The 25,941-nt window shown below is 52.9% G+C and overlaps 10 protein-coding genes across 10 annotated transcripts; 7 read left to right on the top strand and 3 right to left on the bottom strand.

The window, feature by feature from the left end:
- Positions 1–1,748: 1,748 nt before the first annotated feature.
- K489DRAFT_410765 (uncharacterized protein) lies at positions 1,749–3,621 on the top strand (the record flags this gene model as incomplete). The annotated part of the gene is made up of 2 exons (XM_033607737.1): positions 1,749–1,937; positions 1,993–3,621. The coding sequence occupies 2 exons, from the start codon at positions 1,749–1,751 to the stop codon at positions 3,619–3,621; spliced, it is 1,818 nt and encodes a 605-aa protein (XP_033459512.1).
- A 151-nt stretch (positions 3,622–3,772) lies between these two features.
- Positions 3,773–4,102, bottom strand: K489DRAFT_320692 (uncharacterized protein; the record flags this gene model as incomplete). Its single annotated transcript, XM_033601477.1, has 1 exon — positions 3,773–4,102. One exon carries the CDS (start codon positions 4,100–4,102, stop codon positions 3,773–3,775), a length of 330 nt encoding a protein of 109 aa, XP_033459511.1.
- Positions 4,103–7,556: 3,454 nt separating this feature from the next.
- On the top strand, positions 7,557–8,785 carry K489DRAFT_320055 (uncharacterized protein; the record flags this gene model as incomplete). The annotated part of the gene is made up of 5 exons (XM_033601429.1): positions 7,557–7,691; positions 7,757–7,807; positions 7,865–7,934; positions 7,999–8,572; positions 8,722–8,785. The coding sequence occupies 5 exons, from the start codon at positions 7,557–7,559 to the stop codon at positions 8,783–8,785; spliced, it is 894 nt and encodes a 297-aa protein (XP_033459510.1).
- A 1,536-nt stretch (positions 8,786–10,321) lies between these two features.
- K489DRAFT_244225 (uncharacterized protein) lies at positions 10,322–11,892 on the top strand. The gene is made up of 3 exons (XM_033599900.1): positions 10,322–10,553; positions 10,637–11,704; positions 11,806–11,892. Exons 1-3 carry the CDS (start codon positions 10,547–10,549, stop codon positions 11,823–11,825), a joined length of 1,095 nt encoding a protein of 364 aa, XP_033459509.1. The 5' UTR covers positions 10,322–10,546; the 3' UTR covers positions 11,826–11,892.
- Positions 11,893–12,937: 1,045 nt separating this feature from the next.
- K489DRAFT_381231 (uncharacterized protein) lies at positions 12,938–13,672 on the bottom strand. Its single transcript, XM_033605072.1, has 2 exons — positions 13,075–13,672; positions 12,938–13,011 (listed from the first exon to the last, which is right to left on the bottom strand). The coding sequence occupies exon 1, from the start codon at positions 13,393–13,395 to the stop codon at positions 13,081–13,083; it is 315 nt and encodes a 104-aa protein (XP_033459508.1). The 5' UTR covers positions 13,396–13,672; the 3' UTR covers positions 12,938–13,011; positions 13,075–13,080.
- Positions 13,673–18,116: 4,444 nt separating this feature from the next.
- On the top strand, positions 18,117–18,533 carry K489DRAFT_371301 (uncharacterized protein; the record flags this gene model as incomplete). Its single annotated transcript, XM_033603228.1, has 1 exon — positions 18,117–18,533. One exon carries the CDS (start codon positions 18,117–18,119, stop codon positions 18,531–18,533), a length of 417 nt encoding a protein of 138 aa, XP_033459507.1.
- Positions 18,534–20,088: 1,555 nt separating this feature from the next.
- K489DRAFT_244133 (uncharacterized protein) lies at positions 20,089–21,514 on the top strand. The gene is made up of 3 exons (XM_033599899.1): positions 20,089–20,883; positions 21,117–21,232; positions 21,288–21,514. Exons 1-3 carry the CDS (start codon positions 20,315–20,317, stop codon positions 21,329–21,331), a joined length of 729 nt encoding a protein of 242 aa, XP_033459506.1. The 5' UTR covers positions 20,089–20,314; the 3' UTR covers positions 21,332–21,514.
- On the bottom strand, positions 21,326–22,490 carry K489DRAFT_381228 (uncharacterized protein). Its single transcript, XM_033605071.1, has one exon. The coding sequence runs from the start codon at positions 22,183–22,185 to the stop codon at positions 21,697–21,699; it is 489 nt and encodes a 162-aa protein (XP_033459505.1). The 5' UTR covers positions 22,186–22,490; the 3' UTR covers positions 21,326–21,696.
- A 637-nt stretch (positions 22,491–23,127) lies between these two features.
- K489DRAFT_381227 (glycosyltransferase family 2 protein) lies at positions 23,128–24,508 on the top strand (the record flags this gene model as incomplete). The annotated part of the gene is made up of 2 exons (XM_033605070.1): positions 23,128–23,422; positions 23,519–24,508. Coding segments are annotated over exons 1-2 (913 nt in total), but the record flags the coding sequence as incomplete, so codon positions are not given.
- Positions 24,392–24,934, top strand: K489DRAFT_244040 (uncharacterized protein). The gene is made up of 2 exons (XM_033599898.1): positions 24,392–24,797; positions 24,852–24,934. Exons 1-2 carry the CDS (start codon positions 24,511–24,513, stop codon positions 24,862–24,864), a joined length of 300 nt encoding a protein of 99 aa, XP_033459503.1. The 5' UTR covers positions 24,392–24,510; the 3' UTR covers positions 24,865–24,934.
- The last annotated feature ends 1,007 nt before the right edge of the window (positions 24,935–25,941 follow it).

Here is a 25,941-nt window from a genome sequence, read left to right as displayed (position 1 = left end):
CATGATCACAGTAGCTCTCCAGCTGCCGACGTTTTTACAACGGGCGTTCATGCGTTTCGCTGAATAGACCATCGTCTATGCTGAGAACGATGATCTTGATGAAATATTGCGATGCATCGATACGCTTATTGAGAGACTTTGACATTGGCAGTGTAATCCATATTTGGGCTCGAAATAGATCGTCCGGATATCTCTCAGGATGAACGTGAACACGCATCACTGTCTACCTCAGGCAGTAGCACCTTAATTGCTCGTCGATGTAGTAATTTGTCATTGCAGTGAGCATCATGTTACCACGCTTCCTGTTTGGTTTCCCGTAATCTCTGGTCTTACAATTTAAGGCTAGAGGGCTGTAACCTTGATCGCAGGTTCGTTTGCAGAGCCTTTCGGTGCTCTTCCGTCACTGCCGGCCTGTAATGCTCGCTTCGTGTAACTGAGTCACTGCCGCATGCAATCTCGGCAAGCCGTCGTAAAATCTTGCATCAGTGTAGAGCCGTCTCTAGTCGTGACAACGCATTGGGATCCCTTGGTCCAGTTTACGATATTTGCTGTCGTTCTTGATCGCCTGAAGACGGCTTGGCTGCCTGGCTGCCTGGCTGATGATGAGGACGCCTGAGTTTATGGGCAATGGGTCGCGAACCACACAAAGACCGGTCAGAAAGCCACATGGCAAAGTTCAGTAGTTCAAACTTCAAAACGAGGTTTCTGTGGATACAGAAGGTAGACACATGGTTCCACATGGATTATTATTAGTGCACGTTCTCAATCTTCATGCCGGTCTGCGGGGGCGGCCTCAAGGCTCCTCCGTCAAGAAACAATCGGGGAGCGACTCGGCCGGATGCCGGGAGGCCACACCTGCCTTGCGCATTTTCTTGCATCGTGCCGCACGCCTTCTCCTTTGTATATGCCACCGGTGAGCAGTTATATTATGATGCGCCTATTCGCTTCCCATCGTGTTGCAAATCAGCATCTCGTATTTGTTCCGAGATCTGCTCTGTATTGCGCAAGGACTGTTCTCGACTCGTTGTCGTGAGTACAAGCTAATCAAAACGTCCGTCCACGGCCGATCGACAATCAGGGTGTGGCATGCTACTCGAAATCGCGCGAATTACACCAGCAAATCCCGACACGCAGAAGCTTCACCCGGTCAATGTGAGTGACTTGGCGTTTGTTCTTTTGATAAATGGCGAGACATACTTATTGTGATCAGGCGAGATTCGGGCCTTCTATCTACCAGTTGTGACTCGACCTGCCCAGAAATTCTGGCAATTTCGTCGGAATTGCGCAGATCACAGGACTTTCCTACATGAAGGATGAACAAGACCGATTTTCAAAATCACGCTGTGCAGAGCGATGCAGTGGATGTGTCTTCGGATCTTCAGCGTGGATCAGCCTTGAAAACATCTAGTTTTGCTGGGCATCATGACCAGGCAGCTTCACCGCTACATATGAGCGGGCTTACCCTACAGAAACACGATTCTTTCAATCTGGGTGGCACAGAACTCCGGCCGGCGGTAGACTCGCGTACCCCGTGCAGTAGAAGTCCGATGGTATTTGAGCCTAATAAGATACCGAACAAGACGCAGGCACCAGTGACGTCCTCACTTCCACTGGAATCACTCGCTACCTTGGCTCCTCTTGAGAACAAAAAACCAATAAATAGTGCGGTTGATACGCGAACTCAGTCATCCAGTAATCGCAAAGATCTAATCACAGCTGGCCCCACAGGTCATGTTCCGATGCTACATATGACGACAGAAGAGCTGTCCGCCGATTTAAAAAAGATCTATGGAAATCTTGCGAATATTGAGGCAAAATGTATCACCATAGATGCCGCTCAAGCCGCCGAGCCTCGTGCGCCACTCACCAACGAGCAGTGGCAGACGCTGATAGCGTTGCATCGCACCCTGCTGTACGATCATCATGATTTTATCATGGTAAGTGCAATACGAATGCGCCCTTGAATCATTCATTTGGCTGATTTTGTTTCAGGCTACTCAGCATAAGGCAGCAACTCCTGCAATGAACGGCTTGCCATTCAAGTACAGTATGCCTGCCAGGATGTGGAAGCACGGGATCCATGCGTTCCTCGAAGTCCTCAGACACCGAAGACCGGAATCTCACGATTACATGTTAGCTTTCATTTACCTCGCGTATCAGATGATTGCTCTTTTCCTAGAGACTGTTCCTAGCTACACGGACACTTGGATTGAATGCCTAGGAGATCTCGCGCGATACCGTATGGCTATCGAACCCGAGAAGGAAGCTCATACAGCCTGGGGTGGTGTAGCGGCGCGATGGTACACTCTAGCTTCAGACCGCAGTCCGGATGTCGGTCGACTGTACCACCACCTTGGGATCTTAGAACGACCCAGTCTTCGGAAACTCTGCTTCTTTGTGAAATCGCTGACTTGCTGGGTCCCATTCACGAATGCCCGAGATTCCCTAGCAACTCTTTGTGGTCCTTTCGTGCAGGACGATGCTGCTATCGAGCGAAGCGCCGGATCTCTTGAGGCTAGAGTCGTCACATTCCATGCCCTGGTCTGTTCCAACAAGGATTCGCAGACGGTCGGTCGGGTTAAGGCTGATGCTGTACGACTGCTCTCCGAGCTCCCGCTGTCCCTACCCAAGATTGGGCCTTATCTAGCGATCACTAACATTGGCAGCCTCTTCGAGCGTGGGTATCCTCAGAATCCCTTGTGGCGGCTCTACACGACAGCCTCGAACAATGCGAAATCTTCGGCACGTGGCGCGACATCTGTGAATGATGGGAGAATCGATCTCCTGTCTGCAAATACCTTCCAGGCGCAGATGAGCGACGCGCTCGCATTTAGCGCCGACTTCTGCTATAAAGCATTTGACGTGCTCCTGCATCCATGGGAAGATGAGATAGTATTGAAGGACAACCTCTCATTTGTTCACATCATGCTGGCGTGGCAGCATTCCTTGCACACACTTCGATCCTCCACGGACAACAAAAGCTTACTGGATGAACAATTTTGCACTCTCGTTGACCCTAGCAGGGTGTCTTGGGCACGATTGGCCAAATTCTTGAATCAGCTGGCCAAATTCCACCCTGTGAACGCGCGCATCCTCGCACATGGTAGAGATGGCAGCTTTCCTATATTGGAGCCCGCTCAGGCCCTGTCCGAGGACTTCCTGATTCGTGGTCTCATCTGGAGCCGAGGGTATCATCCTGCCGACCACTTCAAGAACCAGAGCGAAGACGATGGACGCAACATTGAGTCCAAGGCCACTAATAAGCTCCGAGCAGACCGAGTGCTATGGCTTGGGCTTTTCCTGGCGTTCCAAGCGCGATACCTTCACTACGACGAAGAGGCCAAACTTTTTTCTGCCAATGAGAACACTGCCTGGAAGGTCAGCAGTCATGAGGTTGAGTTGGTCGACATACCGAGATCCAGTGTCCAATCGCCTTCGATGACTGAGGACACAACAATGAAATCGTACTCGGGCAAACGATCAACGTCCTCGAGATCGAATAGCGAAGATGGGTTTGTCAAGGTCGCAAGACTGAGCCAATCGTGGTCACGCGGCCCTACGCCCCGAAATCCTCTGAACATACCCAAGCAATGGAGTTCCCGGGATGGTGCGCCTAGCTGAGCACGATATTCCATCTGTCTCGCACCATTTCACCGTTTCGGAGGCCGAATGAAGCTGTGAGCGCCATGGACAACTGCAAATGGGAACGCAACAATCGCTTCCAGTGGTGTAAGAGCGCCCTCCACTCGTAGATGTATTGCCTATTAGTGATTCATGAACTACTGCTTCCCTTTGGACTTCGCACCATTATGACAACTCTCAATTCATCCCCATGGCCCCATTTCCTACCATCAAAAGGCGAGACATCTACCTCAACGAATCCGTACCGAGCATACAATCCGACCCCCTGTGCACTCGACTCAACGTACGACAACAAGCCCAAAGCATCAGCCTTCTCTGCTCCCCACTGCATGGACAGAGCACCAACTCCTCTTCGCTGGAATCCCGGCCGTGTAGCCAGAACATGAAGATAAACATGCGCTTTCGCCCCGAGATGCTTTTCTTTCAACGCAGCGTGTGCACCCCTGAAATCATTCACCATCGCCACGTTCTGCCCTTCCGGCCCCCCATACTTGGCTGTGTCAGCCTCGACCCAGGCTTTCTCCTCGGCGAGCTCCTCCGGACTACGATCGTGTGGATATATACGCCATTGACTCACGCCAACGATGCCCTCGTAGGGATCTGACGCCGGCAGGGATGGGTCGACTACTTTGAAGCGGTATGTTCGCGAGGGGAATCGGGCTTCAGAGCGAAACGTCGCTGCTGTGGCGTTCTCGAGCGCGGCAGGCGAAACGCCGTTGGGATACCTGTGATAATTCGTGAGTGTCCAGAGGCGACGGATAGACTTATGAATACTGCAAAGGGGGCGACCGTGGCATTCACAAATTGATAGGATGCCAACGTGTTTTCGTTCCCATAGAACAGGGCTTGGGATCGGCCAGGGCGGGCTTGACCTGATGATCGGACACGAGAAAGCACATACATTAGACCCATGACTCCAGGAGCACAAGCTTCCTCCACGAGTTTGAAATACAGATGATACTGCGAATCTGGCAGTGGAGAGAATTCCAACGCCATGGTTTGAGGAGGTCTTCCAATGTCGTGCGTTGAGCTTTTCCACGAGTCCGAACCCAGAGTTTCGCAACTGTCCATGTAAGGGTGATTGATCAAATTGTTAGTTATCCTGACCGTCGTCGGAGGATATCTGTCTAGACTGTATGACTCAGACGGAGGCCGCCTCTGCCGCGACGCTCTGTGCCGCAAACAGATGAACAGGGCGTACTGTAAAAGGCTGACGACGACATTCGTCACATACATGTTACATGCTTGCCCTACATGCGATGATTTGCAGTTAAGTTTTTTCTCGGGTCGATCATCATCAGGCCAGCCCTGTCGTGGACGACCGACCTTACCTACCTTGGTTGATAGGTGCAAATCAGTAATGGTGATCTTCGAAACTTCCGAGAGATGCAGGCTGTGGTGCGTGTCTTCTGGTCCTCCGTACGCACTGGCAACCACATGTGCATGTCCGGAGCACGAGACAGTAGCGACGCTGAACGAGGACTAGCGTAACTCACCCGCATCGGAGATGTTGACGTGCAGAGCCACAGCATCGCACCGCTGCTGCCCGACGATGCAACCTAGCTTCAAAAGTCGCCTGATACCGACATGCAAATATCAGTGCACGAATCGCTTGGTGCCGATAACACACATAGTATGGTCCTGAGATGCAGACTGACCATCAGTGGCGTCACGATTCATGTTCCTTCTTCCGTTAGACGACCACATATTCCGCCAAACGGACCGGTGAACTACCGCGATGTTTGGTTCGGCAGGGACGCGTGAATTACAGTAATCACTCTGTTTCATCCACGAACTCGGATGTTGGTCGGGCTGCAACGACGGATCTGGACGTCATCTTGAGACACACGGTGGATGTCCTGGCCGGAGGAGAGAAAGCAACTTCGATCACACATGGCTGCTGCGAGCGCAAAATGAATTGCACGCTCGCCTTTTGTTCTCTCTTCACAGGATCACAATGTAGCACATTTCGGCTTTGTTGCTGCCAGTGTCAGGTCGAAAATGTCCGTCTTCCGCAGGAGAGAGGTATAATCCCGATCGTGTCGGTGGGCATCGTACTGTAGCTGGTGCCACGTGTTGGGCCGCGACAAAGGCATATCCATCAATTTGATCGTACAGATATGCTTCAGAATTCTTCGAGGCGATATGTACTTGCCGCCGCGTCAACGGGCTTTCAGTAGGTGGCTATCACGTGCGTGCGAGGACAGTGCACGTCGGGCTGTGATGTGGCTCAAGAGTTCGGCGGCGTGACGGACAATGCTGAGACGAGCAGACGTAAGTCGATTCCTGCACATCATCCTTGACACTGGAGTGATAGGTATCGCCCAAGTTGAACATTTCCTGAGAGATCCGACCTTTGCTGAGGAATAATCGTTGCATCCATGCGATGATATGTGCCTTTCGTCAATCTACCATTCTCGTGCGGTTCTCGGGGGATATCTACTTGGAGTGATTATTGCACAACTCTTCGTATCATGGACGGGTTTCCTAACATCCTGTTCGGAGAGGCGGGGGATATGGACTCCGACTGGCTTTCAGATGAGGGCGTGCATGTTCGTAGTCCCCGACCTGGATGTAAACAAAAATGCACGTGTCGTTGATCCTGTAGCAAACCTTGGAAGGAGACGCAACTAGAAATTGTCATAATTTACCCCTCCATGAGAAGAGATGGGCAGCCAGACGCCGGGCCGCCCGCTGACTTCCTGCCCAACTTGACGCACCCTGACGGTCTGGAGGCATCTGGTTGGGCAATCCCATCCTCCCACCTGATCATCATGAATCGCCGCTTATGGCTTCATGCACCATCACCACGTACAGGACGCACATGCGCGACCTGCGAGTCTGCGTCCTGCCACATGCATTCTGAACACAAATGCACGCGTTCTCAGTGACACACTCTGCTCGTGACTCTCCCGTATGCGCACATCGGCCCTACCGTATCATTTGGCGAGGAATTGGTTGGTCGGATGGTGTCTGCGCAACTTAATTTCTCTGCAGAATCTGTAGGCGGCTGCTGCGGTATGCCAGTTGGAACTTCCACCAGCAACCTGCCTGAATTTCCCTCGCAACATCCCATGCTCACCAATCCAGACCCATATCTTATACCCTGACCGTGAAAGGGTAACAACCACCACTGCTACAGTACATTTGTCCGCACATCTGTCTCACCAGAGGAGAGCAATAATGAGTGGTGTGATGAGTGGAAATGCCTAACGGCCTACCGAACAAAACTGCGCAGTACCGATTGAACCCGTGGAAAGACCCAGCTTTACCCGCGCTTGTTCCCTCTCCTGCTCGAACGCTTTGGGTGGCCACGGTGGGTGGTTGCCCTGCGTGTCATCGCGCGCTCCGTCGCCCGCTTCGCTTCTGTTCGCCTGCCCGCTATCTGTTGGCCACAATTCACTCCTCCTGTCACATTCTTCTTTCTTCATCTACATCATCGTCGCTCACCACCATCACTACTTGCTCCTCCCCTTCATTCCTCCCTTCTCTTCTATTCGCACCGATCTGTCCTCATCCACTCTGCTCGACGTGCGACCTTCTGCATAGGTCTGTAAAACGAGATTTGCCGAGTTCGCGTCGTGTCCGTCATCCGTGGACAGCAGATAGACAATCTTGCCCCACTCCCGGTCGCGATCTACCTCGAGGACGTCGCTTTTCTGAGCTTTTCACTTTGCTGGTTCGCTTCTTTTACCGGGACTGCATTCTGCCACTACTATTATTTGTTCCATCTGGCCATCTTCGGACCTCTTGCGCCACTAGGACTTCCTCAAGGCCCGCTTGTATACAATATCCGGATTTCCAAGGGACCTTCACAGTTCTTCTTGTGTGCCACTCATACTGCGAATACCCTTCCTCCAAAGGACTTGCTTGCATCCACCCGCCGGATTTCATTTCCATCTTCTGTGGCCACAATGCCGGACGCCGTTCGTCAGTGGTTCGTGCCAGCCGAAGGCATCGAGCGCCAGGTGATTTCAGCGGATATCCAGCGCTACCTAGGAAATGATGCGACCGTCCGTCCCGGACAAGGAAACGCCTCTGAGAATAACGTTAGTCCACTGTGGCCGTGCATGGCTATCGCTGCGTAGTTTGCATTATACTCATCCATCAGCAGGGCGTTCCCGTTCAAGGATACTGGATCAAAGCTTACCGCAATCTCACATCTGTATGTCGTCGCAGAGACGTTCCTCTTGCTCGTCATGTAGTGACTAATTCCGTTCAGGCCATGATTTTGGACTTGAAAGCAGATTCCGTACGATGGCGGCAAGAACAGCAGCGAACAGGGCCTAGAGGTATTTCATCACTGCGTCGAGCGAACGCGAACAATCGCAATATGGTTTCTGACGGGTGACCCAGATTACGCCGGTTCCACTACTTACAACGCATCCAGTGCTGGTCGGCCAGTGAATGCTCGTGAATCGCCGTCAGTGGAAGGTCCTTACGGAATCCCAAGCCGGGATAGAATGGCCTCCGATAGACTGTCTGCTGAAAGGAACCTCGGAGAAAGGATGCAGCTGGACCCACCAGTTGCACCGCCGGCTCGGACTCTTCCCACGACTGAAAGGAACTACCATCCGGATGGTCGTGCATATGGTCCATCCGACCGAGGATATCCACCTCCGGACAACAGGATGCCCTACCAGCAGGATGTGCCTTTGCCCTCTGCCTATGGACAACGCCCACCTGTCACGGCCCCCTATGAGCAACCTCGGTACGCACCCGAATACCCTGCAGGTAACGGACCTCCAGGATATTCTCGTCCCGGTGAACATATTCCTCCTGTTTCCAGCCCGTACGATTCCAACCACGGACCCAGACCGCCAGTGACCGGCTACGCCCAAGGCAACATATACGCTCAGGCACCACCACCGTCGATGCGCCCGCCGCGTGACGCTGGTTATCCTCAGCAGGAATACGTGGATCCCAGCAGGTATGCTTACCCTAGTCCAGCTACCACTGTATCCTCCATCGCCCGTGAGCCTGTTGCAACTCCTCCACAGCAACAACAGAGGTTCGATTGCCCCGTTCTCGTTTCTACCTGGCAAAGCCATGATACCAGTGCTGACCAAATCATTACAGTCCCTATCACAACATGGCGCCGAACCATCACGACCCTTACGGTGGTCGACGTAAGTTCTACTAGAGCACACGTGTGCATTCAGAGAGCACTCTGATCTGATGCATCCATGTGGTGTGCACAGCTATCATCAGATCCTCGGGAGGCACGCCGATTGCCACGTCACCGATTGGCATTCGTTCGGGCGTCTGTGCTGAAGACGCATTCGGACGTCCAGTGGACGCGGCACTTTCTTCCTTTCCCAACCGTCGTTGGAACTACTGAATTCCAGGAGTGGCGCCTCCGGACATAGTGTCTGCTTTGCTCGCTCCATTTCGCGGTTCTTGGGACTGGCTTTCCGCGAATGTTTTTGGAGATCTTATTCCCTGTCTTCAAGGCCATGGTGCTTCGAGCTTCTAGCCCGGTGTTACCCTATTGGGTGTGATTTATCATTACCATGACCTACATTGGAGCGCTGCGAGATCTGGTCCAAACTCACACTGATGGCTGTTTGGAACAATGGACCACTGCGCGCAGTGCCTTCGAACCAGGGCACCTGCATCTAACGAGCATAGACTTGGCTTGATCATGAAAGATCAGCCATGATGATTATGACACTTGGGAACTCACGAGATGATGTCCGGAGTTACCGAATAGAGGCACAGTCCTCATGTCGGTGCAGGAACACGCTGTCGAGGCTTCTCCATGAGCCCAGCCCGCCAAATAGACGGGACAGAATATCATGACTTAATTGCGATCATATGTAACTAGTCCATCCGATCGCACGCGATCCAATATACAGCGCAAATTGTTGTTGCATTGAAATTCTTGAATTAAAGGTTTTCCACACATCAATAAAATAGTCCTCAGCCAAGGTCTCCTTTAGCCATTGCCCCAACCCTATATCAACCCTATGCAGTTCCTGTGGCCGACTATTTGCACAGAGCCTTCAAGGTGTAGCATTCGCCGCATGACTTGCGCAACTACATCAAAGCACGTGCGATCGGAGGCCCGAATCTATTTTTCTTGATTAACTATTGCTTAAGTATGCGAACGCCGTTGGTTGTGTTCATCAACGACGGAGCGAGGTCCCGACTTTCGGGAAGCAGTCAGGACCAGTGAGTGGTACATTTCATTATTTGCAGGGCATGAATTTCTGACGAGGAGTTTCAAGGATGATCAAGTGGACTTTGAACCAACGTAACAGGAGGATGACAGGCTTGACAGCTTGGCTCGAGAGGTTGCTGCCGGACGAACAAGTGAAGGCATTCACAGTACTGTACCGACGAACGAGCCAGCTTTCGTTTGCTAATGAGAGACCCGATGCAGGGTCCACCTTTTCTCAGGCATGTTCGGGGACAAGCTCGTGTTTTTTTGTTCGGTGGATGGATTTCTAGGGCAAATGAATTGCGGAGAGAGCCAACCCTGAAGTGCGGGAGACAGAGAGGGGGCGTGCTAGGAGAGGCGAATCACCACTGAATACCTCCAGCTCCGATAATTGCACTGTATTGGTTACATATACCAGTGCTATTCGACACCGCCATTGTCCTCCTCCTCCTGCCGTGTATAGATTGATTCCTTCGAGATTGTATTCAACACGATTTGATTTCTCTCCTCCTCCATCATTCGATCATTCGGAATCTGTTCCATTCGACTCGAGACTTGCCTTGAAATATACGACAGTTACCGTGATCTTGTACTCCACCGCAAGATCACCACCGTTCGCTTGCGACCCCGCTGCAACAGCCACCGAGCTCGATTGAAAGGGGAATTTTGCGACGCTGCTGCGAAGCATTCTTCGGTCTTCAACCGCCTACCACCACCACGCCATAAAACAAAACCGCCATCATGAAGGGTTCGTCATCCGTTGCGCTCCACGATCAATCGCATTGTTGTCGTCATGGTCGTCTTTCTGTCCTCTTGCTCACCATGCGCCAGCTCTAATTCTCGTCGGTGGCTTCGGCACTCGTCTGCGGCCGCTCACTCTCACCCTCCCGAAGCCTCTCGTCGAGTTCGGCAACCGACCTATGATTCTGCACCAGATCGAGGCTCTCGCTGCCGTCGGTGTCACCGACATCGTCCTCGCCGTCAACTACCGCCCCGAGATGATGACCGCCGCATTGAAGAAGTATGAGCAACAATACAACGTCAAGATTGAATACTCGGTCGAGACAGAGCCTCTCGGTACCGCGGGACCATTGAAGCTCGCCGAGAAGATCCTTGGCAAAGACGATGCACCTTTCTTCGTTCTCAACTCGGATGTCATTTGCGACTATCCTTTCCAGGAGTTGGCAAAGTTCCACAAGTCGCACGGCGGCGAGGGTACCATCATCGTGACAAAGGTCGAGGAGCCGTCCAAGTACGGTGTGGTCGTGCACTCACCAGGTCACCCATCTCGCATTGACCGCTTCGTCGAGAAGCCCGTGGAATTCGTGGGCAACCGTATCAACGCTGGTCTGTACATCCTCAACCCCTCAGTCCTCTCCCGCATCGAGCTCCGCCCGACCTCGATCGAGCAGGAGACTTTCCCCGCCATGGTCAAAGAGGGTCAATTGCACTCATTCGACCTCGAGGGCTTCTGGATGGATGTCGGTCAGCCCAAGGATTTCCTCAGCGGTACCTGCCTCTACCTGTCTTCGTTGACCAAGAAGGGCAGCAAACTGCTCTCGTCGACCTCCGAGGCCTTTGTCAACGGCGGCAATGTCATGATTGACCCTTCGGCGAAGATCGGACAAAATTGCAAGATCGGTCCCAATGTCACCATCGGACCGAATGTCACCATCGGCGACGGTGTACGCCTGCAGCGTTGCGTTTTGCTCGCAGGCAGCACCGTCAAGGAACACGCCTGGGTCAAGAGCACGATTGTTGGCTGGAACAGCACCGTGGGCCGCTGGGCACGACTGGAGAATGTGACCGTCCTCGGCGAGGATGTCACCATTGGCGATGAGATCTACTGCAACGGCGCTTCAGTACTGCCGCACAAGAGCATCAAGGCCAACGTCGACAGTAAGTCCACTTTCCAATTCTTGGAACACTCTCGAGATGACCCGTCTCGCTTCACTGCAGTCCATTCTAGAGCGCAATTACTGACTCTATCACGTTCACAGGCCCTTCCATCATCATGTAGAAAAAAGATTACGATGGGTTCTCAGGATCACGTGTTGGAGAGTGGACGAAATCCCTTCTGGGCGGAGGCAGTGCGCTGTATTCAACAATCTCTTGCTTCGTAGACATACATTGGTACGCGATGAAGGGACGCTCCTATCGAGGCGTTTGATCAGGCATGTTAGCCACCGCAAAGAGGGAAGAGCGAAATAAAATCAACATTCTGTTATGCGAGCTCGTTGTCGTTCTCCTGGGCAGTGTCCTTCTGCTCCCGTAGAAGAATTCATCGGGAGAGTTGCGGAAAACGTCACAGTCCTGTAACTGATGACGTTCTATGCATACGGCTCTTGACGCGAATCCCCATGCCACATGTTGTTCGTCATGTCGGAATTCGTGATCGTGCATGATTGCAGTGACGGGACAAGCATTTTCTCGATTACAGAAGACACATGCAACCTTTGCCCTTGAAGTTTTGCACAGGAAATCACCTCGTTATCGACAGTAGATCCCCCTCACGTCGCTTCATCGGGCGAGCAGTACAGAACAGAACCGCTTATCAGCGCCTTGAGTAAGAGTGCATGTCATGAGGAACCTTTCCGGCGACAGTGGGACTGCTTGGTACATATATGCTACTGATATGAACGCGCAAGTCATTGGGAGTACCAGACCTGCGCGGTGATGCTGCGAACTTGTCCAGCCCGTTCCGAAGACTCCTCACGTTGTCTGTCCCGATCCTACTTCACGCCTGTCACTTGCCAACACATGTTTATTGCAGCAGGTAGGACGGCGGAGCCTATCCCAATGATCCCCGGCAGATGTCGCCCGCACGACACCCTGTTCAGTGACGCCAAGGTCATGTTTCCTTCCCACAGCAAAATCCAGCTTAAGCCGATTTGCTCAGGTGCTCGTCAACCCCAAATGTCTATCCGTAATCCAAAACGCCTCCCTTGGACGGATATGCATCATCAACACACGCCAGCGGCCAGCGAGCAACAACCGTCTTTGCACGAAGGGCAGGTTGAACCGAAGGGGACTTGTTATTCTCGTTGATTTGTCACGCATTCTGACATGGATACAGGCAGGGATCGGTTGCAAGGTTCCAAGGTTTTCTGGAACTGGGCGCTTCGATGACTTCTGCAGTACTCATAACCCGGTGACTAAACACAAGACGAGCCTTTTCCAAATCTTCCCTATCTGTAATAACACGACTAAAGGACAAATGAAATAAAGATATGCCTGCAGTGCTTGTCGATGGCTTCGATGGTACATACCATTTATCAATCAGATAGAGACAATTTCATATCAAAGGACGGAGAAGTCAGCTCGTGTTTGTTAAGCGGCTGTAGTCCCCTGTCCAATTTGACCGAGTCCTGTATCATCACAACCACGCACATGGCGGCTCCTAACCGTGTTGCAAGGAAAGGAACCCCAGAGCCGAAACTCATCATCGTCGTATAATCCTTTCTCCCATTCATGCATGCATGGGGTTTGTGCGGTACGTCGATGTACAGCTGGTCGCCTGGACGAACAGGCTGGCAAATCAATGTGTGGTATGTCGCGTGTGGTGCACCTGGCTTCGAAGTACTGTACATAGACAATTCCCATGGCGAGGAGAGGTATCGCGTGGTGATACGGCGGGCTGATAATAAGGCCGATTGGGGGGCGTTTTTGTGGCGGTTTGCTTTCGTCCAGGGGCCTGACGATGGCGTTTCAGGGCGGAACTGGGGTTGCGCTGGTCATAAAATGGCACTGTTGTGATGAGGTGGAGGAGCCGCGGAGGAGGTGCAAGCAGGGTACATGATGGGAATTTGTTGACGAACAGGGTTACTCGGGATGGGTTATCATCCAGGTTGTCATCATATTACCTGATGAGACGATTGACGGTGTCTCTCCCTCTCTCTGTCGCTACCTTGTCTCCCACGTGGTATACTGTACTTACAGTCGGAGCAAGACCTGAATCCATCAGAGAAATCCTGCAGGTAAACGATGATGCATGACGTGAGCAGGAGCATAGCGTGACACTGCGGAAGGCAGTAATCTGCGCTTCGTTCTCGCGAATGTTGCTCGTATGCATGCATGACGAGAGCAAACCTTGGTCAGTTACAACATGGATGTGTGTGTCACTCGTGTTGTCCAGTGTCGACACACCGAGGTAGATTGGCAATCCCTTCTGCGGCCGGTCCATCGAGCGCAGCAGCGATGACGAGCAGAAGCAGGGAGGGAAATCGCTGCCGACATCCAAGTGTAAATACATACATGTGAACATACATCATATAATGTACTCGGTGGCTGGCTGTACGAGAGTGAATCTGGACGGTGATGCCACGAGGGCATGAAAGGATTCCACCACGTGTGCGCGCGCGGCCGCCCAGTTCATCAGCGGCGGCGGGAGAAGGGAGCCATCAGGACTGAAGAGGGTGCGGCCTCCCTCCAAACGCTTGCGGGAGAGTCATCACACGATGCTTCCTGAGATTTGGCTGGGGCTCCAGGTCACTTCACGCACGGGTACCGCGGATTCGACAGCAGAGGCTCCCGATTGGTAACGATGCAGCCGTGGGAATGACAAGCGTGAAGTACGAGCGCAATGTCTTCGGATTACGCCGATGAGCACGAGTGTTGTCTCGCATCCCGAGGTGATTTGATCTTTGCAGAAGCTAGTACGTATTACATGGATTAAGGGATACATGAAAGTTCAAACGGCGAACAAAGCACAGTGTGAATAGCATCATGGCAGAACGTCGGCGTTTCATCCCTGTCAATATCGTTGTTTGTTGGTTGCAACCGTTGTCTGCCTGTGATGGGTAAGTAGCCTGTGTCGAAAGCATGTCCAAGGCAACTCGACCAAACATTTCATGTATGTACATAGTACCTGGTGGGTAAGGGAGAACACGCGACCAGGGTAAGGGAAAGAGGGCTATAGGACGGCGAGACTCTCTCGTTTCCGACTGCCAAATACATGCATCTGATTGCTTGTCGAGGATGAGTGAGAGCACCTGGGCAGGGTTTATAATTAGAAGAGTTGAACTTTGGGGTGACAAGCTTTGCGACAAAAAATTGATTAAAACAACCACGCCAGTGCGCCTGTTATCGCTGTCAGCGTCGCGGATAGATAGCCCTGCCTGGAGAATGGGGAGATGAGTCGTGTGCTCAACGCCACGCCCCGATGATCGAAGGGTCGACAATCAACCGTGTGCGCACACCACCCACAATAAAACTACCTCAGATCGGGTGAGAGTTGTGATTCATGTCCGTCTGTAGTGCCATGGGTGGGAGGCGACGCCGCGGCGGCATCTGTCAGCGAGCGATGTCAGGAGTAGACGTTCTCACCACACCTGGGCATCTACAGTACATCCTACTACAGTACATTCTACATCACTCCATCCACACTGTGGAGGGTGAGAGGATAATGTGTGCGTGCGCATGGACTGTGTGTTTGCGGACGGGAAACCGGGGATGGCATTCCGGATCACATAGACTACCCAGGTACTCTGCTTTGTACTGTAACGGAACAGCGCCCAGGCGGGAAGCCACCATCATGGCTGCAGCAATGGACTGCTGCATCTTCTACCGTGCCCGAAGAGACCGGCTTTCGTCGATGAAGCAGTAGCACCGACAGCAGCGGCGGCGTCGGCTGCAGCAACAGAAGTATTGGCGGTTGCAGCATAATGCACGGCTATGCACCAGGGAAAGGCGCACATCTCTTCTGTGCGACGGCACCATCGGCAGTCGGTGAGGGGCGGAAACAGGCGAGTGAATGTCCCTCGCGAGACCGATAACGCCGCGCATATGACATGGAGCACACATGTTGGGATGTATATCGTGTATTGTATCTTGTCCTTTGCTACGGTGATGTCATGTATTGCTGTCACAGTTCTTAAAGAAATACACGAAGGTGCTATACCAACATGAGGTCGCTTGCTTATGTTCGCTAGCGAAAGACAAATAGATTGAGGGCGTCCAATGTGAGAGAACATTTTACGAAGTTCTGGCCAGCAATTTCGATAGGGCGAACAATGCAATATCTCCACCCTCGACTAGCCGGTTTAGGCCGATCCTAACACCTGGTGATTGCGTTTTCCACTGCCTTTCGTCACCTCATCACGTGTGTAGCTCGCCAGCGGATCTCAGAACGAAAGGCAAAATAGATTAGACTGTTCGGCGGGGTTGCCGTGCCGTATAGATCGGCGGGCGCGGGTCGCCTGTGTAAGAAAGTCAGAATGAACGGCGCTCGTGTTTTCGCGCCACGTAAGCAGAACGAAACGACAAGATCCTTTCTGCATCACAGATACCTGCATTGTGCTGTGGTCTGAGGGAAGGTTGAAAAAGGCAGTTTCAGACGGCGGTGTGAGTTTACCCTTTCGGATTCGGAAACTGCCCTTCACCTTCCAGGCGCTTGATTGTGAACCTTGGCAGAACCCTTGTTCGGAGTGGAGCCTGCGCTGTCGCTCCTCCCATTGCCATCATCATCATAATCGTCATCATCATTGAATTCGGGTCGAGGCTTCTCCTGTTGGAGGAGTGCATGGGCAGTGCGATGCCTGCGTCGACTGGGACCGTGGCAGAATCACCTCCCCTGAAACGGACGGGAAGGATCCACCTGTGCATGCCCATTGCAGGGCGCCCAATGTACAGTGTACAGTAGTGCAACGCATGTATCCTCCACGAGGGTCGCTTGCCGAAGAAGCACGGTGATGTCTCGTCCTTGCTGGCACGGACATGCACGCACAATTGGGGGATGGTTATACATAGCCCTCTGCGTGTCGGAGTCGTCTGTGCGAGCCAGGCTGGCTTTCTGATTGCAGCGAGTTTTCTCCGTTTGATCCTTGTCCTGGAGGATCCAGACACGCACGGGTCAAGAATTGTGAGGCTCTATGATTGCTTTTTGAGCACCATCACTGCAGCTTGTACAATGCAGGCAGCATGCTAGCAACTGCCTGGTCATATTATCCCAGTGATCTTGCAATCGCCACATCGTTCACTACGGCTAGAACGAAGAAATTGTACGTATTGTTCACCAATGCCACTCGATTGATTACTTCGATCTCAAGGATACATAGGTAACAGGCTCATTTGAGCCGCCATCGAGCTTGGGCATTGATGGTCGTGACGGATCCTGCATACGGAATGAAGGATACGATGTGAAACAACAAGAACATCCATGGGCGGTCGATCTTCACATCATTCGCTTTCGCTCAGTCTACTCTTCCAGGTTTCGTTGCTGCCGAGTGGTGGTCATTGCAATTCAGGTGGCGCTCTACTTTTCAAACCCGGTCCGTTCGACCATGTGGACATTCCTTTCCTCCGAGTGGTCGAGCGACCCCGTAATTGCATTGTCGAAAAGCCTCCACCAGGGCCTGCCGGGCCTTTTATCTCGCCTTTCTAAACATGCTTTGACAACATGGTTCTCCCTGTGCTCACCAACATGATTACCATCATGTCATCGCCGTGAAGGAGTGCATTGTTTGCGCATTGTTTGCGCATTGTTTGCGCAGTGGCTGCAGGCGCGCCGAACGATCGCTCGAGCGGCGCGTCGGGGAACGTTGCTCGACCAAGGTGTGCTGCCCCGTCGCGATCGAACTTAATGAGTTAGTGTCAAAGTAGCGACTCGACCCTGGTCGCCCGGGCTTACGATCGCCGGGGGCCATGCGCCATTCGTGGTGATGGAGTTATGCGCGTGGAAAGGGAAAAATGTGCGGATAGGGAAGAAGAGGGTGTGCGTGTGGGTACTCACGTACTGTGCTGATTGATGAATATCGTGATGAAGACAACCTTGGAAAGTGCGAGAGCAGAGGGTGACTCGCTTCATTCATTCACGCACGCGGGCACGCACTTACAAGCACACACACACACACACACCCACACACCATCACTGCCCACACCACACACACACACACCTGCAAACCCATTTCTGTCCACGATTATCCTCCTCTTCTGGATGGCACGGATTAGTTGTGACATTGCTTGACGAGTGTATTGGATCACCCGGTGTGGAGTACTTGCTGCATGCTGATGGCGCTGTTGCTGCTGCTTTTCAATCACTTAATATTCACCTGTCCCTCCCTCTCGGCCGCACACGCTCGTCTTCCTCCACCTCTGTCTTTGGTGTCCATCCAACTCTTCTACATCTTCGTCAAAGCCGTCACCCGCTAGGCATGCGATTACCCTTGGCCGCTTGCGTATGCTGGTGTGGCACATATCTTCATATTAAGACAAACCCGTCTTGCCGCCCTCTCTCCAACCTTGTCACGCGAGCTTTCATCAACCTCTTTATCCCTCCTCACCATCTCTAATCACCATCCCTCACTTCCTGGCAATGGATGTTGCACTGCTTACCGCCGGTCATCATTCTGTTGCGCATAACGACTGTCGACCTCGTGCGCGACTGGACTGTTCGCTGCATTTTGCATCTGCTGTGATCCTCAAGACTGCTACCTACACACCATCGACAACGACTATGGACAACGGACCTTGCCTTTGCTTCCCATGTATCATCTCATACCTGGATGGTTTCGTGTGGCCCACCAAGGAGACACAGGTCTACCCACAGCTCCAACGGAAGGGATTCTCGAAGGCGCAACAGCGTGAGATCGCGGAAGAGTGGTATTGGGTGGCCATGGAGCGCGAGACAGCCGTCATGGACTATTTGAATGGATACGGGACCCTGTCGGATGGATGTTCGTGGCGGCGCCCTCCGCCGGGACCAATCAAGAAACCTATCTATCCAAGATGATGGCGGCCCTCCCATTTGCTCAACAGAACGCTTAACCACTGGCCACTTCTGACATTGTTCATCGCGATTTGACGACTTGCGCACGGCGATGTGGTCGGAATTTGTTCCGCCGAGATCCCTCTCTACTTGCGGGATCCTGGATACCCTCACCCTCGGCCCGCCCTGTCTGAAAATTATTGATGTCGCGAATCGCCCTGGCAGCCAAAACATCAGTCGCCATCGACTAGAGGTTTTCCACAGTATGCCTGTCAAACCGTGTTCCCGGATGGATCCGAGTTCCAGACGTCCCACTGCCCGTGGGACGTGGATCATCGTTCCGTGCGCCTCCCATGATTCCCGGACGGACTATTACGTCTTAATGGACAATCGCGCTCTCACACTCGCTTACATCTGAGCGCAATGGATGCCTCATCACCCACTTGCTGATTGATGACGGTGGCCTACACTAATTGCAACCACTACTCGACTTGCCGCTCGCCGCACCCATGCCAACCCGTACACGGACACCCTTTCCCGCTCCATTTACGGAAGGAGTTGCACATGGCGCCGTCTGACTAACCAGCCACGCCAGCGAATCGAGCTTGCTCGAACGCCCGCGGGCCGGATCAACTCCGGCTCAAGCTTATGCACGACAGATGACCCTAACCGTGCACGCGCCACCGATGGCCCTTTGCATCCCGTCGTCGCCGCCGCGCCGCTGAGTTCAAACCCAGATCACACCTGAGGTCGGATAGCAGGCGAATCTCCGAGCCGCATTGGATGATAGATGCAATCGCCCAATTTCTGGGCCCAGCGAACCGCTCGATCCTGGAGGAAGGAATTGTCCGCCCGTGCTGGATCATGTCGTATTCCAATCCTGTTGGCTCGCAGCGTCAACTCAGTCACATCCCTTGGAAGCTGGTCTGGAGCCAATGGTTGTACCTTCGCGTCGTTCCATCTCCTTCACCGCAAACATGGGCGCAACCACTGTCACCCTGAGTGAGAACGTCCCGAGCTATTCTATAACAACCTGAGATTTTCTGCAGTATTTGGACTCATTCCGATCTTGTGTGGGCCCATATTTTCATGACATCCAGCGTGTTTTTGCATGTCAACATTGATGAGAGCGGATCTCACGCAGCTGCACCGTCAGGCACCATGGACAGTATAGGCGCACGAGGCGCATGCTGTGCCGCACGCTCCGACCCTGATGGCGCTTTCCATCAGTTGGCATTCCCAGCAGCATATCCTCGCTTAACGATCGCAATATCGGGATGCGGGGTTGACCTTCTCGCTTCCTCCGCCGCGCTCGACTGTTTCCTACTATTCATCAATCGCGATGTTGATTGACGGGCGCGGATGTACACACTTCCATTTTTATGAGGTTAAACGATCTGGAGGCATTTCTAGCGGAATACTACACACTGCCATACTTTTATTAATATAAAACATCTCAACGTAACAATGCGGTGATGGCGTTCGCTTCCATAATTTCGCGACTTAGGATAGTGCCACCAAGATCAGATGGCCATGTACCTAGGTGTGATGCATCTGGCGCAGGAAACATTCCCTCGATCTCGGCGAGAATTCCAGGAGATGGAGCGGTGGGCCATTACGTGACCTCGATGCAGGCAGAGTTTGGGCGGATGAGCCGTCCGCTCGCGTGCGGACGTGGGCGAAAGCTCTGACAGTTTCCGTGCAGAGACCATTGCGACCCGCAACACTTCGCTTGTACAGTACCGTACCGTACTATTTTGGCCTTCTTCTATGATGACACCACAAGCAGATCGTCGTCGCATCTCATGCCCGCTGAAGGCTATCGTGGCGAAAATCATTCAAGTCGTTTAAGCGGTAGATACCGTAGCGTACGATCAGCAGCTGGCAACCAAGTGCGCGACACACGTCTCCCGCCCTTTGATGAAAATCGATCGGATCTCTGCGCCTTCTCGCCCTGCATTGTGCACAAAAGGCAAGGATCTTGGATGCAGCATGGCCCGTCCGCCATTGAATCGGAAGTGTGTGCAGTAATCCTGGTCGTCCATGCATTGGTACGCGAACAACACATCCACTCGTGCCACTTCCCATCCCTCCCTCAACGGAATTTCGGGCCGCGAGCAGAAATCTTTCCCTTGCCTGCTGCGAGTGTTGTTCGTCCCCCCGATGCTTACGCTCGTCTCGTCTCGTCTCATCTAATCCCCTTGCTTCGCCTGGGGGCGCCACTCAATTGCGATGGGCACCGCACAGACTTCTTCGATCCATGCGCGCGCGATGCAGCCATCGCCAACTCCCGCGAAAACTCTCTCTCGTGCCGACGTGGACGTGCACGACGGGTCATCTCACGATCGGAGTCTATTATGCCCACCAACAGCACGTCAGTGTGTGATATCCTCCTTTGTACTACGCGCGTATTACATGCATGATTCTCTAGTACCATCCAGCACGTACAATTATCGGGGAGTCGTGGCGTTGTTGGTTCCCACCTGGTTTCTTTAAATCCCAGTCGTTAACACCATGTCATCGTCCCGTTCATGCAGTCCATCGATGGTTCACTCTTTGCAGTCCACTGAAGCAAGCTAACATTGAGCAAATTCTCCATTTGTCTAGGCTCTGCAGGGTGAGATCCCAAGCGGCTCATCGATGTGAAGAGATGCTTATGTGTCGAGCACTATACAATCACTCGGGCGCAAGCATAACCCTTTCTGAGCAGCCATGGCTGCATTGTGGGTGGTGCGCCTCGATCAGGTCTCACGGAACGTGAGCACTAATCAACGTCAGTGCTGGACCAACAAGCGCGCCGCAGCCGCTTCTCACCGTCATGAAATTCCCGCAGACGGCTTCCACGGGGCACGACGGGCCTTGATCGTCCTCTACAAGTGTGAAATCGACGCCCATGCCCGTTACTTTTCCAAGATTGTTCCCGTAGTCGATCGTTGCGAATCCAATCTCGCCTCTTGCCTTTTGGCTAGCGGGATCTCGTCTTCCTAGATGGCGCTCATGCTGGGAGATTCATTCTTGCTCAGCCCTATGTGATCACTTTTTTGAAGTCTCACGAGCGTCTACCTATGTATGTTCCGAGGTTGTCGTCACAGACTCCTAGTGGTCGTTTCGATCCGCAAATCACGATCGTCATAATAAATGTCCGAGATGAGGCACACGCAAGAGGAGCTCGTATGTGTGTACATATCTAGTGTGCGTACACCCACCTTCGTGATTTGAAGAGTGTGCTGATCTTCTGCCGAATCCGACGACGGTACTCATCATCTGTTCCAAGCCGCCCTTGTACATGTGCAGTTTCCGCATTCGCCGCGACCTGTGTGTGAAACGCAAGCCCAATACAAGTGCTGACGACGAGAGCGTGGCTTGCACGACTCCCCCACCGTTTCAATGAATGGTCATACGATGGACTCTTCTGGCCAGAACGCCTCTGTGAGATCGGTGTCTGCAAACCCGCTTCCAGAATGATACAAGCTGGCCTGGAGCTATTGTCGTAGTCTACTCCCTCACCGTACGGGCGAACGAAGACATTTCGAGTGTTCGTCAATGTGTCTCCGGAGTTTGTTCCTGATACCTTCCTTGTCGCTACATCGCATGAGCATTTCGTAGCGGAAGCAAGTGTGCTTGACTGTGCCCCGGTCCAAGTGGCGATTGACTTTGGACTTGTGATGCAGGTCATTCGGGTGTCCACCAACTAATGCACCTCTAGAGGCCGAGATGCGACGCGATCCGCCCACCTACGCCCAGGAACCTCTAGGCTCTCGCACGGATTCATCTGAGCTGCTTCTCACGATGCAGTCTGTTGGCGGCACCAGTCATTCACGGTCATTTCCGTAAGGTAAGCGGTGCGTAACTGTGCTTGCTGGTTGCTGGGTGTGCCGCAATGGATGCGTGAGACGGGAAATGCGAGGGTCTTGGTCTGACAGCGAATCGATGTCATGATCATCGTCAGTGTGAATACCTATGTACCTTCTTCAATATTTCACTTTCTTGTGATGTGCGAATACGGAAAGTGATGAACAAATGTGCAGCTTCTCCCACTTAGTAGAACACCACTGATGGGGTACATCTATCGACATGGGCAGTACCTCAACAATTTCAGAGCACGGTACATGATGTGCTGCTCCAACTCAGCCCATATTCGCTCTGTCACCGTTGCATGATGCGAAGGCTTACTGTCCGAAGCCGGAGCCGGTCATGGTCTTCGCCGCAAAGGACGTTACCTTGCTCAGGACGCCTGCCCCAATGAAGGAGTTCCAAGCAGGCACCTTTTCCGAGAACCGAAAACTTGAAAGCATTCCACGCCACCGTCCAGAACTTTAAGATGCAACACACGTGCTCACAGCGCTGTTCCTCACGATGCCGGAGAAACATCGTCATTGCTGGTCTGCTGATTGACATCGTGCCAAGCACACCAGCTGATGTGGTGTTCCGGAAAATTGTCCCACCGAGGTCTAGCAGAAAGCCCTGAAGCAGACGCGCACGCAACGTGGCAGCAAAACGTGTCAGCTTAAGCTGATCTAGCCAGTATGTCATACACGTCGGTATAGTAAGCTGGACCAACACCAACGACACTGCCATTGGATGCTCGCGGGAATCTTCTGACGACGAAGGCCGCAGCACCAGCAACTATTTTGGGTCTCTCTCACCTTTGAAATTCCTCAATGGGGTTGTTCGCGGTGATAACTCACTGTGGTCCACGTCGATAGTGCGCTGCTCGCTTGTCTGTTCTGCACAACCCGCTCGACATCATGTGGGGTTCACCGACGACGACCGTGGTCACGGTGACGATGGTTCAGGCGCGCACAGTGCCACAGGAGGTCTGGCATGTGTTTGAAACACTACTCGATCATTCGCCGACCATCTTATACGTTTCCTTGATCCTGACGGCTTTGTTCTTTGGTCTCGCGCTTCCGGTAATGCCTCCTGAACACCACTGCCTCGCTCCGCGCGTGACGATTTCAGTCAATACCGAGATATAGGACCTGACCAGGACTGACATTGGTACACAGCTCTATGTTGTCGTCTATTTCTTCGCACCTACTCCGCGACCTGCGACGACTTCCGAGAAGCAATATATCACCGTGCTCGAGAATGGCGCCGTCTCCCCGAAATTACCCCTACCCTGTTGGCACGATGGCCACCTCGCCCTGAAAGAGATGGCGCAAAAGAAGTCCATTCTGCCTTCGGAGGCCTTTCAAATAAGTGAAGGAGAAGTCTTCATGTCGCTGGTCATACCGGCCTATAATGAGCAGGACCGCCTAATTGGTATGTTGGACGAGGCTGTGGAATATCTAGAGAAACAGTACGGGCATCACGGCACACCAAGCCGTAGCAGCACAAATGGGTCTGCACAGGCACATGGTCGTCAAGGTGATCCACGTCGCGGCTGGGAGATCATACTGGTGGACGATGGGTCACGAGATAAGACCGTGGCGGTCACTCTCGAGTTTGCTCGTCGGCATATCTTGCGCAGCAGGTTGGCGGCGGCAGGTCAAGCAGTACAGGCCGGAGCGCCGGCCGGAGCGATTCGCGTAGTCAGTCTGGAGAGGAACCGAGGCAAGGGCGGCGCTGTGACACATGGGATGCGACATGCGCGTGGGACATATGTTGTCTTTGCTGACGCCGATGGCGCAAGCAAATTCTCGGATTTGGGCAAATTGGTACAGGGCTGTGAACGTGGAAAGGATAAATTGGGTCGTGCTGTGGGCATCGGCTCGCGGGCGCACATGGTTGGCACTGCGGCAGTTGTGAAGGTGAGTTAACTTCCCCCGGTCTTCCCATATGGGAGCGACACGCACAGGACGGAAGCCTTCCAGAAGCTCGCGGCTCTGCCCAACTTTCACATCACCTCTGAGGTCCCGTCCCTCTTTCTGCTGCATCTGCACATGACTGACTCATCGATTTCGCAGCGATCTCTGCTCCGCAACACACTCATGCGCGCCTTCCATCTTTGCATCTGGTTACTCACGACACCCAAAGTCGCCAAGGTCAAGGACACCCAATGCGGCTTCAAGCTCTTTTCACGGCCTGCCCTACCTTATATCGTACCGTACATGCACTCGGAGGGTTGGATCTTCGATGTGGAGATGTTGATGTTGGCGGAGAGCGCAAATATCCCCATGATCGAGGTCCCTGTGGGTTGGAAAGAAGTCGGAGGCAGCAAATTGAATGTCGTCAAGGACAGCATCGGTATGGCGGTCGGACTGGCACTATTGCGGGTCGCATGGGGCACAGGTATCTATCGGAGGGACTGAGAATGGAATGTTTGCATAGGCCCCTAGATCGGAGGTATCTATCCTTTTGCATAAATTGTGTAGCCCATATCTGAAAAGCGTCTCGAAGGAAACGCCTGTGAAGCGTCAGACCAGTGTGGATTCTTGTTGCAGTGAGTATTTACAACATGGACTAGTTGCCTGGCGTCATTCTACCGAGGTCAGATCCATGAATTTTGTCGTGCTCTTCACGACTGTCGCCTGCAGGGGTATCCTTGGAAAGTCAAATTGAGGAGAAACAGAAATCAACAAAGGGTCGGTCCTGTATGTAACAACAACAATGTGGTACCGAGCCGATGGACCGGCTCTATCGTTCAAGCTGTCAGAAGCTTTCCAAGGGTCGCGCGGGCGTCAGATCCAATCCAACATGCCCAGGTGCTCTTGGAGGAGGGACAGACGCGTGTGTGGGCGCGTGTGCTGACAAGCAGACATAAAAGTAGACGCGGTGCCCACACTCGCTTTTCCTCCCCACCATCCGTCCCAGTACCCATCAGCCGATGATGACAGAAGGAAGTGGCATCTTTGTTGTCACTTTTGCATAACTCGTTGCATAATCTTCATCAAAGGCTCTCTTCGACAGATCAACAAGAGCAGCAGCATCATCATCATCATCATCATCATCACCACCGAACTACATGATTTCATACTCCTGGTCAGATCGAGTCACTGAAAGAGAAAAAAATTACAGGAAAGGGACGCGTCTATCATCGCCGCAGCTGTGTTCGTGCATGTCCCATCCCGACCAATCATCGCCCCGGATCACTCCAGGGAAGCTTGGACTGGGCCTGTCGTTCTGTGTCCCATTGACGCAATCCGGCAACCACTAAAACCTCCGTTACCTACCATTATTATTACAGCAAGTTTTTTTCGTTACTTTAATTTATGCCGAGCTCGCGACAGCTCTCCAACAAATCATTTTTGTTTTCTTTCTTGCGCCTCTCACAAATACGCTGTGTCTACCATCAGCGGCCAGAGGACAGAGCCGATCGCAGACCGTCTCACAATCCGCCTCGGTCTTATGCCCAGTGCAGTGATTGAGCAAGACTTGCACCGCCCTCAGCAGCATTGACACTCCTTCTGTTCGCGAGGCGGTAACTGCCGCCTGTCTCACGCCGCGTGTCGCTGCTCGCTCTATCCCCACCAGCCAGGACTCAGGCACC

The sequence above is a fragment of the Dissoconium aciculare genome (assembly GCF_010015565.1).
Source record: "Dissoconium aciculare CBS 342.82 unplaced genomic scaffold K489scaffold_7, whole genome shotgun sequence".
NCBI lineage: Eukaryota > Fungi > Ascomycota > Dothideomycetes > Mycosphaerellales > Dissoconiaceae > Dissoconium > Dissoconium aciculare.
This window is presented reverse-complemented; position numbering and strand designations above follow the sequence as displayed.